Here is a 16,057-nt window from a genome sequence, read left to right as displayed (position 1 = left end):
GAAACTGTTGATAAGGTGGAGAGTTTCCCAGAAGAGAAGTGTCGTGCACTCAGATGCCTGGGGCGCCAGGCAGATAGAGTGAGGGAGTGAATAGAGTGGGTAGAGGCAGTGGAGATCCGTGGTAACTGGCACACGAGGGAGTGCAGGACCCATCTTGCCCACTGTTGCATGGGAAAGACAAGGTGGGATCACTGCATAAGCCCATCAGCCAAAAGCCCAGGGACCAAAACCAGATTCACCCCAAATCAATTCACACGAAGACCAATCTGTGAATTATTGAGGATTTTTTGAAGTTTTAGGTTTTCTTACATCCCTCCTGTGTCTATGCCCCTTTATCTGCCCGTGACTTTGCATTGCAACAACCTTAGGGCAGTCTTCTAGGTGTTCGTCTCACAAAGGCTGGGGCAGACCAAGGGTAGGAGCAAAAACTTCTCTGCAGAAAACCTTAATTCATTGAGTGTGTTCCAAGTGAATGGGCTTTGGTCACATACTTGTCATCAACATTGCCTCGAAGGGACGGAATCCATGGAACCAGACCTTACAGTTTGTCAAGCAGCCCTTCCCACTATATCCAGATTTTATTTTTTATTTATTTGTGAGGAAGACCAGCCCTGAGCTAACATCCGATGCCAATCCTCCTCTTTTTTGCTGAGGAAGACTGGCCCTGGGCTAACATCCATGCCCATCTTCCTCCACTTTATATGGGACGCTGCCACAGCATCGCTTGACAAGCGGTGCGTTGGTGCGCGCCCGGGATCCGAACCGGTGAACCCCGGGCCACCGCAGTGAAGCGCGCGCACTTAACTGCTTGCGCCACCGGGCCGGCCCCACCAGTATATCCAGATTTTAATTGGAAACATTCAGTTTTTAAATGTTGATCACTCATTCAGATTATTTTTTAAAATGTGAAAAAAAACCCTCATATCTACAAAGGAAAGTTGAACCCTCTGCAGTTAGAAAACCACTAGGTAGAAGCTTCCCTGTGAAGGTTGTGTAGGCAGTATGGGAAATAAGAAATGCTGGAGAGATTTGAATAATAACACCATCTCGTAGTTTATAGCACTTTATAGTTTACAGGGTACTTTCAAGACAGTTACATAATTTGATCTTCACTATAATCGTGTGAGGTCGCTAGGGCTGGTGCTACCATTCCCATTTCACAGAGAAAGTATTAGACTGGGTGGAAAAAACTTGCCCAAGGTTATTTGGTCTTTGGCAGGTTTGCTGGCTGTTCCTTTAAAGGAATAGCACTGGGTTACCACTTGGCAAGCACTTCAGACACATTGTCTCATTAATCCTCCCAACAAGGTGTAATGAGCCTCATTTTAAAGATTAGAAACACTATCAATGTTAAGTAGCATTTATCAACCCTCGCTCTGGTGGCAGACTTTAGCGCGGGCTAAAGACTTTAAATGGACCATTTCATTTTATCCTCATGACAGATAACTCTGAGTAGAAACTAGGTACTCATGGAATCCCAATTTCACAGAAAAGGACAAAGATTTTTTAAAAAATGGCTAAATGACTTGCCCAGGGTCACATAGCCAGTTAGTGGTGAAGCTAGGATTTGAACCTGGGCTGTCTACCACTGCGGTGTGCTGAGTACTGCTAATGCCTCTATATTAGATTAACCCAAGTGAAGTTGCTGATATTCGACGGCTTGTCTTCTACAATAGCAATTACATGTGCTTCAACCTGGTAATATGTACTTTATCTGTCTCTAATCAGTCTTAAACTAATTTCCAGAACCAGGAAACAGCTATGAATAAGTAGATTGTCTTTTAGGGGAATTTGTAGTTGCATTGAGAAATCTGCTCATCATTTATTAACTTAAGAAAGACTGAGACCTTGAAAACTCAGGAAAATCCACACGTATTTGTCAAATTTAGATATAACTTTTATTTTTCAGACATTTATTTCTTTCGTAAATTGAGGATGTCTAAGTTTTAATTGATTTTTAAATGACAATGGTTTTATGAATGTTACTTCACTGAAAATGAGTGATGTGATTGTCAAATTATAATTATAAAATTATGAGTAAAGGATCCCATCCTTTAGTCACATCTTTTGGTGAAAGATTCTTATTTGTAGACATTGGTCTTAGTTTAACCTCTAACTCAAAAATATACATGATGTTTTGAATTAATAGTGATCAGAAGGAATTAAAATTAAATTCAGTAGAGCTTTGTTTCTATTTTTTGTTCAGTGTGAAGATTATTTTTTAAATAGTTAGCTGTTTTACAGTCCTAAACCTCGCTAATAGTCTTCAGTTAGTGAAAAAGTCAGTAGGTAGTGTGGCCTCAACTTCAGTGAAGGCATGGACATTCTTGAATGTAACCTTTGTGGAAAGGCTAGATGAGTCTTGGTTCATATGTGTACTAATTCTACTTTGCACATAAATTAGCCACTATAAACACACACGGTATGGTTTTTTCTAGCTGGTTCTGCTCAATTCTTGTACCTTTAAGTTGGAAACCTGAAAGAAGTTTTTTGAAGAGATTGGTACATCACCTTCTGTGAAAGAATTATAATGATGGAATTGAGTACCGGCCACCAGAATGTGCTTCTCTGGTTTTCTCTCTAGCGTCCTTCACATTCAAACACGGTGCCGTTTAGCCTGCTGCCCTTCTTAATTTGTGTGTTCAGAGTTCCCTGATGACACACACTGTTACACCACTCTCAAAGAAAGTGAGTGTGTACATTCATAATTTTGGTGACTCAAAAAAATAAATAGTATTAATAAAAAAGAAATTTTAATTATAAAGGTTAACAAAAGCAAAATCTTCATCACCTCTGTGTCTCATGCAGAGTAACGTATCAACTGTTTCCTTTTTACTTTTGTGTTTGTATAATGTGTATTTTATATAATTATGTACTGAGGTTAGACAATGGGATGAGATTCTTGGAAGAAACAGTGTGTACAGGACTTATTATTTACAAATTCTACTGTACTAAGCATCAAATTACAGACATTGCTTAGGATTTCTTGAAGGGCTCAATATAATTTATCTTTCTGGGCTTATTCTAAAAGATGTGAGATGGTGAAATGGATCAGTAGCATTCTAATGCTGATTTTTTTATCATGTAGCCACGGAATATTATTGATTATAAGCAGTATTTTTTTCAAATTTTGGTCATTCATGAATCACCTTCATGATTTTGTCCATATCCCAACATAAAGTCCATTATTTACTTGAAATTTTCTTTAAAATAACTTACTTTTTAACTTAAGTTTTCAAAAGGAAACTCATCACTACAATTGCTGTGATTTATTCAATTGGTTAATTTCTTATTATATATAGCTGCCTTTTTAATCTATTATAAAACAAAATTCAATTGAGTAAATTTGAAGATCTAACTGGCTATATTCAGTGATTCGTGAATTGGGCAGCATCCCATCTATCAAATAGAGGAGCTGTACAAAACAGAAGATTTTTAAAGGCAAAAAGAGGATAGGACAAGGAAGTCATAAAAAAAGAAAGGATTCTCTAGGGCAGGGTCACCTTCCTTTAGGGGAAAGGCCGGGGTCTGTCATGCAGATGATCTCACTAGTGCTGATCAGGTAATTCCAGATTGACTGGTTAAATGTCGCATTCCTGGGAGAGGCTGAGACTGCAATTAGGTGAGATATTAAGTCTTGGTTTTCTGTCCTGGGGCTTAGCCCAAATGATTCCATTTTGGGCCTGTTGTTTCTTTTTTAACAAAACTTTAAGATTAAAAAATAAAAGTCAATTTTAAAAAATATTGCTTTTTCACTTAAGTTTTTTTTTTTTTTTCTAGTGAGGAGGATTGGCCCTGAGCTAAAATCTGTTACCAATCCTCCTCTTTTTGCTTCAGGAAGATTGTCACTGAGCTGACATCTGTGCCAGTCTTCCTCTATTTTGTATATGGGATGCTGCCATAGAAGGGCTTGATGAGGGTTGTGTAGGTCTGCCCCTGGGATCCGAACTTGTGAACTCCAGGCTGATGAAGTGGAGCGTGTGAACTCAACTACTATGCCACCAGGCCGGCCCTCACTTGATTTTTAAAAGTTAACTTTATATTACTACCATAACTTACTAGTTAGATTTTTCTAGTGCATTTTAAAAATATACACACTTATTAAAATAAAAAATTAAAATGTAAAAATCCATCCAGGTACCGCTCAGAATCACTTAACACACTATAGTCAGACCTGAGCCAAACTTTGGGAGAAAGTGCCTGAAAGTGAACATGGGCAATTACTAAAAGAGTTACCCATAAGGGGTACCATGCCACCGTTGACACAGAGTTTTCTGTTAAAACTTGGCAAGGATTTGTTTCCACCCCGCATGACCCTGAGAGTCAAGTTTGCCATTCAGTTAAAGAGGTGCCACGTGGTGTTCACTGACATGCTTTTTAAATAATGCCCTGGTAGTCTCTTGAGGAGTCCGCTTATTAAGGGAAGGTGACCTCAACTTTGTGGGCCTGTAAGGGTGCTGGCACTAATGAATTTTTTATTTTCTGTGAGGCTCACTTTAAATTGAATTCACCGTTATGCTGGTGCATATATATGAAAAGGTGACCAATTGAAATTCAAATGTAATGAGGATGAAGTTTTGCTATTCAGCACAGCAGCCTTTGTTTTTGGCTCTAGTAGGTTCTTTGCCCCAAAACAATGCAGCTTTCCTCCTTGCTTTTGAAATCACCGTGTGTCTAGCTGTGTAGGAATGACATCCTTTCTAACCCATTCCAGAAGTGAAATACAGTTTGTTATGGTTTTCCAGTTTAAATTTTTTTTTAATGTGCTGAGTGATTTGGATGTGAAGTCTTGAAAAAAACAAAGTATTCTTTCTGAAACATGCAAATGTGTCTCTCCATCACCTAGGAAACTATTATGGGACACCCAAACCTCCTAGCCAGCCAGTCAGTGGGAAAGTGATCACGACGGATGCCTTGCAAAGCCTTCAGTCTGGCTCCAAGCAGTCCACCCCAAAGCGAACCAAGTCCTACAATGATATGCAAAATGCTGGCATAGTCCCTGCAGAGAATGAGGAGGATGATGACATTCCTGAAATGAGCAGTAGCTTTACAGGTAAAGACCAGACCATGTTCCCCCTCCATGGGCTTGCAAAGAGTTACGTGGTTTCTCTTCGCAAGAGGAATTGTAAAGTGTGGCCAGAATTCAAACTCCAACCACACAATGCTTGGGGCAGAGGTGGTCTTTTCACTGGTCTATTTTTCATGCTTCTTTGCAAAACTATTGCAAAAATTGCAAAAACCTCACCCAAATATCTTAAAGGGGCTGGAGGGAAATATCTGTAGAAGGGAATCAAGAATAATCAGCATTGTTTGTTTGTCTTCAAAATGATATCTATAAGAATATTTGCATTTTGTTTGTTTCTTTCTTGGTCTTGACACTGCTCCATAATTACAGCTGATTGCTTATAAAGAGGAATATGAGAATTTGCTTAACAGTTTAATATCAGTTGATGCTGTGTGGAAGGCTGGCAGCATCTTTTTATCTCATACCTTTGGAAGTAGAGATACAGTGGAAATAGATCATGTGTTCATTTAACTTATGCATATTTTACTGTATGCCCTAGAAGGGAGAAAGATGGAAAAATAGTAAATGCTGTAAGATTATATCTTGCATATGCATTCTATGTTAAATAGCATGTGTTACTGATTGCATTATATCTTTATATATACATCCAGGGCTATCTACTTCCATATAGGTTGAGTATTGCACAATTCCAGGGAACCCCATTCACAGAGGCTGTGATGTATGTTCCTTGGGTTAGTGCAATGACCTAGAACTGTTCAAGAATGTTTTTCAGTGTGAGGGTTTGACCTTACCTAGCAACTCAAAATGTGACAACTGTACGAGACATGAGTAACTCCAATCTACAATGTTGTGACTTTGAAGAACGTCTTTTTTCTTTTATGTTTCCTGTTCTTAAATATCTTCTTTAATATTTTAGAGTTATTGCTATACATATCTGCAGCATATGAGATCTTCCCCTCTCATAGTGGCCTTTTCTGACATCACCACACTTCGGACATTACTTGATTTGACTCAGCCCCAGTAAAGAAGAAATTAGTGAACTCTATTTTCACCCTTATACTACTAAGTCTAACAGGATATTTAGGGAAAAGTTTGTATTAGTTGAATGCTTTCTCCAGCCTGTATGGACCTCTCTGAGGTTTTCTCTTTCATTAAGCTCAAAAGCCTAAAATTCTTCAAGATGACATTTATTTTTTTATAATTTTATTTATTTATTTTTCCCCCAAGCCCCAGTAGATAGTTGTATGTCATAACTGCACATCCTTCTAGTTGCTGTATGTGGGACACGGCCTCAGCATGGCTGGAGAAGCGGTGCGTCGGTGCACGCCCGGGATACGAACCCGGGCCCCCAACAGCAGAGCGTGCGCACTTAACCGCTAAGCCACGGGGCCGGCCCAACGAAACCGTCAAGATGACATTTAAAACAATTTTGATTGCTTTATTGTCATAACAGTAGCCCAATCCTTCTGCAAGAAGCAGTGGATCAAGAAGGAGGAGACCTGATTTGTTATCCTAGCTTGGTTCTTGATAGGTGTCTTATTATGAACATAGTAGCTAACTTTTCTCCTCTGTAAACTGACTGGATAGGATTAAATCATTTCTGAGTTCTCCCTTCCAGCTCTAAGAATTTGATTCGATGAAAATTTCCATTTTCTCAATTAGAATGGAATGGCTGACCTATAGTTGCAATATCGAGGAGAAATTTGCCATCTTTTTAAATATGCATTTTTTTGAAATCAGTTAATTTCATGTACTTAGACGTATTTTATCCATTTATAGTAGTCCCGACTGATATGAAAGCAGATTATGAAAAATGTCAATATTTCTTTTAAAAAGTAGCTAACACTTTAATGTCCTGATCTTTCAACAAATAAGGATAGCAAATCTCGATATAACCTAGAACATAGATGTAGTCATGGAAACAGAAGACCTTGGGGGTAACGTGCCATGAAATAGTTCTGCCATGCTGACTGCATGGTCCCCAAGAAGCATGTGTGCCTTTATTTGTCTTCCTTTTATTAAGTAGATTTCTTGGTAGAAAGCAAGAACAAAGTAGGGGTAGTTGACTGTAGGTCTTGATGCTTTTCCTATTTCTAACTACTATACATCTCTGTCTCTTGAAGCCATGCCTCAAAAAATCTGACCCCATAAAATCCCCAGTTGAAATCCTGGCATCAAAGAAAAACTTCCCGGCCCAGGACGTCATTGCTGAAGTCAGTCTGATCGTTAGTTTCTGCACAAAACAGAAAGCCAAGTGGCACCTGATTGTCTTCTTCAGATTCCTTTCTTAACACCAAGAAAGCCAATAAGATGAACAGAGAGAGAACTTGTCTTGAGAGATGTAATCAGAGGCTCAGTCAGTGGTATTAGGCAACTTTATCTTTTATCTTTGCTTTCCTCTTTGTGGGCTTAATTCCCAGGCAGGTCTTGCCAAGCTGTGTCAAGAAGGCCATCAGCACCTGCAGCATGAGAACCTGTCAGTTTAATAACTTCAGTATCAAGAGGCCACCTCTTGCTTCAGGATTCCAGCAAACACTTCCATGCCTGACATTCATTGGTTTGCCTTGGATTATATCGTGTGCCTGACCCATTCACAAAGGCAAGAGCGATAGGAATGCAACTTAGGCCCACTGCGTGAGTTAGGCGTGGTCCAGTCCCCATCTCGACCACCTGGACCTGGAATGGAGGGGGTGATTTCCAAAGGGAGATCTGAGTGCTGGTACCAGAAGAAGAGGGGATAGATGCAGGGCAAGGAGAGCACAGGCAGCCTTCTCAGCGGTGGTAGAATTTTGGTGGAGGTGGTTGTTTAATAGTCTCAACATGTCCTCCATCCAGCTTTTGGATTACCTTCATTCTCATGTGTGTCATTGGGAGCTACTCATTAGAGAAAGATTTGAAAACAGCCTTTTATTATTCCTCAGTCTGCTTTCAGTAAATCAGAAGTGTCTACAGGAGAATTACTGTGGGAGATAGAAAATAACTACATCCCCTGATTATTATGTTTTAAAGCCCCATGGAGATTGACATTTAATATCATTGCCTTCAATAAAAATTCAACCAGAATGTCAACAATGCCGTTTGTGCATACTTTGATGACATCACCTCTTGATGTTTCTAGTTAATAAGAAGGCAAGGAGACTTATGTACTTAGAGCCTTCTTTTAAGACCTAAGTCAAATCAGTCTACCCACATAATACTGTTCTAGGGGGAACTATCTTGATTTGCATAGAAACATTCTCCTCACTTTTCCAAAAGAGGCTCAAATCTGACTCACTGGTATAGCTGTCACTATATTCTAAACTTTTGTCTACTTTGCAGCTTGATTTGTCAGTCTTTGATCTTTACCATTGTCTACCAAAAATGTTTTCAATAACTTATACAAAATGGACAATAATGCTTTTATATCTGTGTTTTCATCGTGGACTTTTTTCTTGCCCCCAAAAGTCTTCTGAGTTCTGAAATCAAATGATACTCTGGAATGAGAGTGCGACTCAGTCTGTGTTTTGATGGCCTTCTTAATTTAGGAGACTTGAGGGTTTGAGTCATGAATTTGTTTCTTCTTTGACATTTCTAAGATCGTGAGCAATGCAATGTTCAAGCATATTTTTCTCTTCTTTCTTTTTAGGTAAAATAAATTTGGTCCATCATTTTGATGCTTTCTATTAAAAGACCTTTCATCTCAATAAAACAAAATATAGTCAATGATCAGCAATTAGGAAAGGATGAGGGTTTTTAAGAATATAGATGCAAACAGTTGTGAACTCCCTGGCTTGGGGTACTGCTGATGATTTTTTTTTTCCTCTTTCTCTCTCCCCATGATTAAACAGCCGATTCTGGTGACCAAGAAGAGCACACTCTCCAAGAAACGCTACCGCCTGTGAATAGTAGGGTCATCGCTGCTCCCATCACGGACCCTTCTCAGAAGTTCCCTCAATACCTACCTCTTTCTGCAGAGGATAATTTAGGTCCTCTACCTGAGAACTGGGAGATGGCCTATACCGAAAATGGAGAAGTCTATTTTATAGAGTAAAGTATACCATTATTTCTACCTCAACCTCTCTCTTTCTTTCTTCCCCTTCCTTCACTCTCTCTAGCAGCTACAGATGTAAATTAAACATAAAAGGATTGATCACACACTGATTCTCTTATACAATTTAACAAGCTTTGTACAAAAGAAAGCAATTAGCATAGCATCCTAATAATTGAGTCTGGAAAGCTTGAGGAAGCATAAGGTTATTAATTTCCCTAAAGGGTTAGTTAGATTATGGTGTATATGTAAACTGTAATATGATATATAAAGAATACATTTAGCCATTAAGAATAGGTAAATCCTCTTTTTTTCTTAATTGGGTTGCCATTTTCTTTTTGTTGAGTTTTGAGAGTTCTTCATTTATTCTGGATACAATTCCTTTATCACATTTGTGATGTGCAAACATTTTCTCTAAGTCTGAGTTTTGTTTTTACTGTGTTAACTATGTCTTTCACAGAGCCAGAAGTTCATAATTTTGACAGTCTAACTTATTAATTTTTTTCTTTTGTGTATTATGCTTTTAGTGTAGTAGCTAAGAAATCTTTACCTAACCAAAAGTTATAAAGCAGTCATTTTCTGTTATGTTTCTTTTAGAAGTTTTATAGTTTTAAATTTTAATTTATGTCTGTGATCCATTTTAGGTTATTTTTTTTACATGGTGCAAAGTGTATGGATTGAAGTTTGAGAATATATAGATGTGAAAAGTCTTTCAAAAGTATAAAACTTAAATTCTATATAGTTAAACATTTAATAAATAACCTTTACTAAAAAAGGAAAAAAAAATACAATTGAAACCATTCTAGAAAAACTAAGATAATATGATTTCTTAACCAATAGTAGTCAATTTTTAAAATGCTATACTTTGACTCTAGGATTCTCTATTAAGATTCACCACAGTTTTATGTATCACTAAAAAAGAAAATGGTTAAACTATAAAATAAACAAAAACATAGATAAATCTGTTATACTCAAACAGATTGAAGTACTGCTCTTCAGTGAACGATAACAAAGGGGGGCATTGCAGAACAATATAAGAAGTATCTCACTGTTGTAAAATATATGGATATTTACAAACATGTGCTATGTGACTATATGCGTACACTTGTTTCTGTGAATATGTAGATAGAGCTCTATGTATAGAAAAATTCTGGAAGTATCTATTAACACTTGAGTTTGAGTTAAGTAAGGAATTTATTTTCTAACACATTATACATTTCTGTGTGGTTTGAGTATATAATTCCATTTAAATATAGATTTGCACATATACTTTGTGATTAGAAAAGTCAATGAAGATAAGAACGTTAAGAACGTGTAATTCTCCTCAAGACATGGGAGTGAGGGAAAAGACTTGGGTCTTAGAACATACTCTTTCAGATCCACCTAAGAAATCTGAGATAAGTGAACTAGAGCTTGTGTGTTCTTTTCCAACCAGAAGAGGGGGACAATCCACGTTTCTGTCTTCACGTTAACAACAAATGCTTATTAAAGACAGGGTTAGAAGATGTAGTCCTTTTTTTCGAATCAGGGAATTATGGTGATTAAGAGCTCACCTAAAAAGTCACGTTGCTTCCACCACTTAGTAGTTGTGTGACCTGGGGAACTTAGGTTTACCGCTTTGCATCTCAATTTTCCATATCTGTAAAGGACATGAATATTATGAATCATACATACCCTGTCAGATTGTCATGAGAATTCAATGAGATAATGGATGTAAAGTACTTGAACTAGTATCAGTTAGTGGGCATTATTATTGCTGTTACCATTTTCCTCATCATCATCTTTGGTTATCACAGAGAAGTTTAAACCTTGTTATAAAAGTGGATGCCAACTGTAAGCTCAGGATTTTGTACTTATCTTTTGCAATAAATTACTTCTGAAATTATGTCTATTAGTAAGGAAGAATTATGTTGAGAAAAGCAAAATATAACAGGCATTCCTGATACAGAGAAACATGTGAAACTCAAATTCTTGGAAAAGAATGTACCAATAATTTTGCTCAAGACTGACTTGATAATTTGAGAGAAGAAAGTTGGTCATTTGCGTGGTTAGTGAAATACTAGCCCCCAAAACTCTGGCTGACTTATGGAACTATGAGTACAGAGATTTGCTTACTTTTCATAATCTAATTTAGCTTTTAACCGATGCTAAGCCAATGTTTCTTAATTTTATTTATTTATTTATTTTTTCCCCCAAAGCCCCAGTAGATGGTTGTATGTCATAGCTGCACATCCTTCTAGTTGCTGTATGTGGGACGCGGCCTCAGCTTGGCTGGAGAAGCGGTGCGTTGGTGCACGCCCGGGATCCAAACCTGGGCTGCCAGCAGCGGAGCGCTTACACTTAACCGCTAAGCCACGGGGCCGGCCCTAAGCCAATGTTTCGTTGGCCTAATGTTTAATAGAAAAATTATACAAGAGTATGGCTTATTATGACAACTATGGGATTTCGTCTGCAGCTATCAAATTCCATAGATATTAAGTGATTAGATACATACCATTTATATTTTAGCCTAAATTATATGTCATGGTTAATGAGTTTTCAGGTGTCCTTCATTCTGAAGAACTTCATCTTAGAGTATCTTATATTGAATAGCAAGTTAAATTTCTATAGAATCAGATCTACCTTGTTTTATGTATGTGTGTGTATTTTAGTTTTACAGTTTATGCGAAATCTAAGAAATACTGAAATTTTAAAAGAACATTAAAAAATTAAGCACACGCTTATAAACTCTGGACATTATATAGAAAATAAACATAAGAAGACTTGGAAGGAGGAATAATTAAGGCAGATTGGCTGGGGAGCTTGGGATCAAAGGAATGACAGGTGACAAGTTCCCTGAGTTTTCCTTTCACCCTGTACATCCCAGACTTGGAGCTGAAGAAGCCAGTAACCCAGAAAACCAATAGGTGGAGACAAAAAGAAACCCTCTCTAGCCAGAGGACCAGGAAAGGGGCATCCTACGGGACAGAACACTTTTATTGAATGACCGCTGTGCTCCAGCCAACAACACAGAAAAACCTGTGGTCCCACCCCTGCCAGCAAAGGTCAGATGAGAAGCCTAGTCCTCCACCCTCCATAGGCTGTAACTAGAAGCCCAAACCTCTTTGCCAGGGTAGTGTCAAAAAGGCTCAGTAGAGAGCTGGGACTTTGCTTGTACCCAGGCAGTAACAAGTGGGGATTCAATGGAGACCACCAAGTGGGGAGCCTGGACTTCCACCCTGACCTGGCAGTAATGAGGTGGCCTCCCTCCTCCTGCTGGGGTAGTGTCAGAGTCAGGATTTTCACCACCATCCAGTAATAAAGAGCCTCCCTCCCTCCGCATGGAGTCGGTAGAAGCCAAGTTGGGAGCAGTAATGAGGCTCCTCTTTCCCCTGACCCCCAAATCCCATTGTGGTATCAGTGGAGGTCTAGGGGCAACTGGAACTCCCATCCCACCCAGCAGTACCAAGAAGCTCCTCACTCCTTTGGGTGACAACGAAGGCCAAGTAGGGACCCTGAACTTCTGCCTCCACTGAGAAATAACAGGTGGTACCGCCCCCTTCCCCTGCTGCAGCAGCGTAAGGGAAAGCCAGCTAAAATAGAAGGTTCACATAAGATCCAAAGTGCTATAACATGATAACCAAAATGTCCAGATTTTAAGAACAAAATCACCTGTTATACCAAGAACCAGGAAAATCTTAAATTGAGGGAAGAAAGATAATCAGTAGATGCCAACACCAAGATGACAGAGATGTTAGAATGATCTGACAAAGATTTTAAAGCAGCCATTATAAAAGTACTTCAATGAACGATTATAAACATGCTTGAAACAAATAGAAAAACAGAAAGTTCCAGCAAAAAAAAAAAAGTCTCAGCAAAACAATAGACGATATAAAAAATGGAAAGTTTAGGGCCTGGCCCCGTGGCCAAGTGGTTAAAGTTCTGCGCACTCTGCTTCGTCAGCCCGTGTTTGTGGGTTTGGATCCTAGACACGGACCTACTGCATTCACCAGCCATGCTGTGGCAGTGCCCCACATATACGGTAGAGGAAGATTGGCAGAGATGTTAGCTCAGGGCTAATCTTCCTCAAGGAAAAAACAAAGAAGAAAAAGAGGAGGATTGGCAACAGATGTTAGCTCATGGCGAATCTTCCTCATCAAAAAAAAAATAAAAAAGGAAAGTTTAGAACTGAAAAATACAATAATCAAAATAAAAAGCTCAGTAGATGGATTCAACAGCAGGATGGAGGGGAGAGAGGAAAGAATCAGTAAACTTGAAGATGGAAATTGCCCAATCTGAACAGAGAGAAAATCGACTTAAAAAAAAGAACACAGCTTCAGGGGCTTTTGGAACAATAACAAAAGATCTAATGTTTATGTTATTGGAGTCCCAGGAGAAGAGAAAGTAGGTAGAGCTGTAAAAGTACTTGAAGAAAAAATTCCCCAAATTTGGCCAAAGAAATAAACTACAGAGAAGCTGAGTGAACCCAATCAGGATAAACCCAAAGAAAACTGTACCAAGACACACTGTAGTCGAGCTTCTGAAAACGGAAGACAAAGGAAAATCTTGAAAGCAGTGAGAGAAATGACACATTTCTTATGTGGATGAGATGATTCAAATAACAATATATTTCTCATTAGAAGCCACAGAGACCAGAAGGAAGCAGCACAGCATTTTTCAGGTGCTGAAGGAAAAAAAGAATCAACCTTGAGTTCTATATCCAGTGAAAATGAAGGAGAAATCAAGATATTCTTAGATGAAGGAAAACTAAGAGAATTTGTCACCAGCAGGCCTGTCTTAAGTGAATGGCTGAAGGACATCCTCTAAACAAAATTGTAAAAAAAATAATCTTGGAATATCAGGAAGAAAGAACAATGGAAAGAGTAAAAACACAGGTAAATAAAATACATTTTCTTTTCTCCTTGAGCTTTTCAAATTAAGTTTGTGAGTTGAAGCAAAAGTTATAACACTATAATATGCTTCTAAATGCGTGTAGAGAAAGCATTTAAGACAATTTTATTATAAATGATGGAAGGTAAAGCGATATGGGTGGAGATGTGTGTGTGTATATATATATACACACACACATACATACATACATAAATATACATGCATACTGTATAGTCTTAGTCTGTCTGTGCTACTGTAACAAAAATAGCATAAACTGGGTGGCTTAAATAGTAAACATTTATTTCTCACAGTTCTGGATGCCGGAAAGCCCAAGATCAAGGCACCAGCAGATTCGTGTCTGATGAGGACCTGCTTCCTGGTTTATAGACAGCCATCTTCTCACTGTGTCTTCAAATGGTGGAAAAAAACAGAACAAATAGAAAATAGAGTACAAAATGGAAAACTGAAGCCCTAGCATATCAACAGTTACTTTAAATGAATTTAACTAAATACAGCCGTTGAGAGAGAGAGAATGGCAAAGAGACTGAAAAACATGACCAAACTATATGCTTTCTACAAAAACTTATTTCAAATAAAACGATATTGGTAAATTGAAAGTAATAGTCTGGAAAAAACATATCTTGAAACATTAATCAGAAGAAAGCAAGAATTGCATATTAATATCAAGTAAAGTAGGAAAATTTCCAAACACTTAGAAACTAAACAACACACTTCTAAATAATCCATGGGTCAAGCAGAAGTCTCAAGGGAAATTAAAAAAAAAAAATTAAACTGAATGAAAATGAAAATATAGTATATTCAAATAGGTGGGATGCAGCCAGAGCAGTGCTGAGAGGTAAATTTATAGCACTAAACACATATATTAGAAAAGAGGAAAAGTTTCAAATCAGCATACTAAGCTCCCAACTCAAGAACCTAGGAAAAGAAGAGCAAATTAAATTTGAAATAAGCAGATGGAAAGAAATAAAGAACAGAAATCAGTGAAATGGAAAACAAAAACAATGGATAAAAGCGATGAAACAAGCACCTGATTTTTCAAAAAGATTAATAAAATTGAAGAACCTCTGGTAAGACTGACAGAGAAAAATTGAGAGAAGACACAGGTTACAATATTAGGAATTAAACAGGGAATCCTTGCAGACCCTGAAGACATCAAAAAGATAATGAGAGTGCTGCCAACAGGTCTGCACACATAAATTTGACAACTTAGATGAAATGGACCAATTCCTCATCCAGTATGGAGTAGACAATTTAAATAGCCCTATGACTATTTAGGAAAACAAATTTGTCGTTTAAAAACTCCTGGAAAAGAAATCTCCAGAACCAGATGCTTTCGCTGGAGGACTGTTCAAAGAAGAATTAACACTGTTTCTATGTAATCTCTTCCTGAAAGTAGAAGAGGAGGAACACTGCCCAATTATTTTTATGGGGTTAGTGTTATCCTGTTACAAAAAACAAGCAAGGACAATAACAAGAAAAAAGAAAACTGCAGAGCAATAGCCTCATGAATATAGATCAATAATCTGTAACAAAATTTTAGCAAATAGCGTTAAGCAATATAGTAAAAGAATTATACAGCATGACCAAGTGAGAATTATTCCAGGGTTGCAAGACTGGTTTAATATTTGAAAAATTAATCCATGTTGGGCCGGCCCCGTGGCTTAGCGGTTAAGTGCGTGTGCTCCGCTGCCGGCGGCCCGGGTTCGGATCCCGGGTGCGCACCGAGGCACCACTCCTCCAGCCATGCTGAGGCCGCGTCCCACATACAGCAACTAGAAGGATGTGCAGCTATGACAGACAACTATGTACTGGGGCTTTGGGGGAAAAATAAATAAATAAAATCTTTAAAAAAAAAAAATTAATCCATGTAATCCACTATATTAAGAAACTGAAGGAAAAAACCACATGATCATATTCATCAATACACTAAAAGCATTTGACAAAATTCAGCACTCATTTATGCTAAAAATAGTCAGGAAAATAAGAACTGAGGGGAATTTTCTTGACTTGATGAAGAACATCTACAAAAAACCTTCAGCTAACATTATACTTAATGGTGCGAGACAAAATACTTTCCTTACAAGATTTAGAACAAGCCAAGGATATTAGCTGTC

At 38.0% G+C, this 16,057-nt stretch overlaps 1 protein-coding gene across 20 annotated transcripts in view; it reads left to right on the top strand.

The window, feature by feature from the left end:
- Positions 1-16,057, top strand: part of MAGI1 (membrane associated guanylate kinase, WW and PDZ domain containing 1) — a 623,132-nt gene that overhangs the window by 507,480 nt on the left and 99,595 nt on the right. For all 20 annotated transcript variants that reach the window (XM_087431290.1, XM_014793604.2, XM_014793572.2 and 17 more), the window contains 2 exons: positions 4,847-5,053; positions 8,854-9,052. In XM_087431290.1, the coding sequence (XP_087287416.1) occupies positions 4,847-5,053; positions 8,854-9,052 (406 nt within the window). The remainder of the gene's footprint in view (positions 1-4,846; positions 5,054-8,853; positions 9,053-16,057) is intronic.

The sequence above is a fragment of the Ceratotherium simum genome, chromosome 5 (genome assembly GCF_057802395.1).
Source record: "Ceratotherium simum simum isolate JZ-2026a chromosome 5, ASM5780239v1, whole genome shotgun sequence".
NCBI lineage: Eukaryota > Metazoa > Chordata > Mammalia > Perissodactyla > Rhinocerotidae > Ceratotherium > Ceratotherium simum.
The sequence above is the reverse complement of the archived record's forward strand: the minus strand, read 5'-3'. Positions and strand labels throughout refer to the sequence as shown.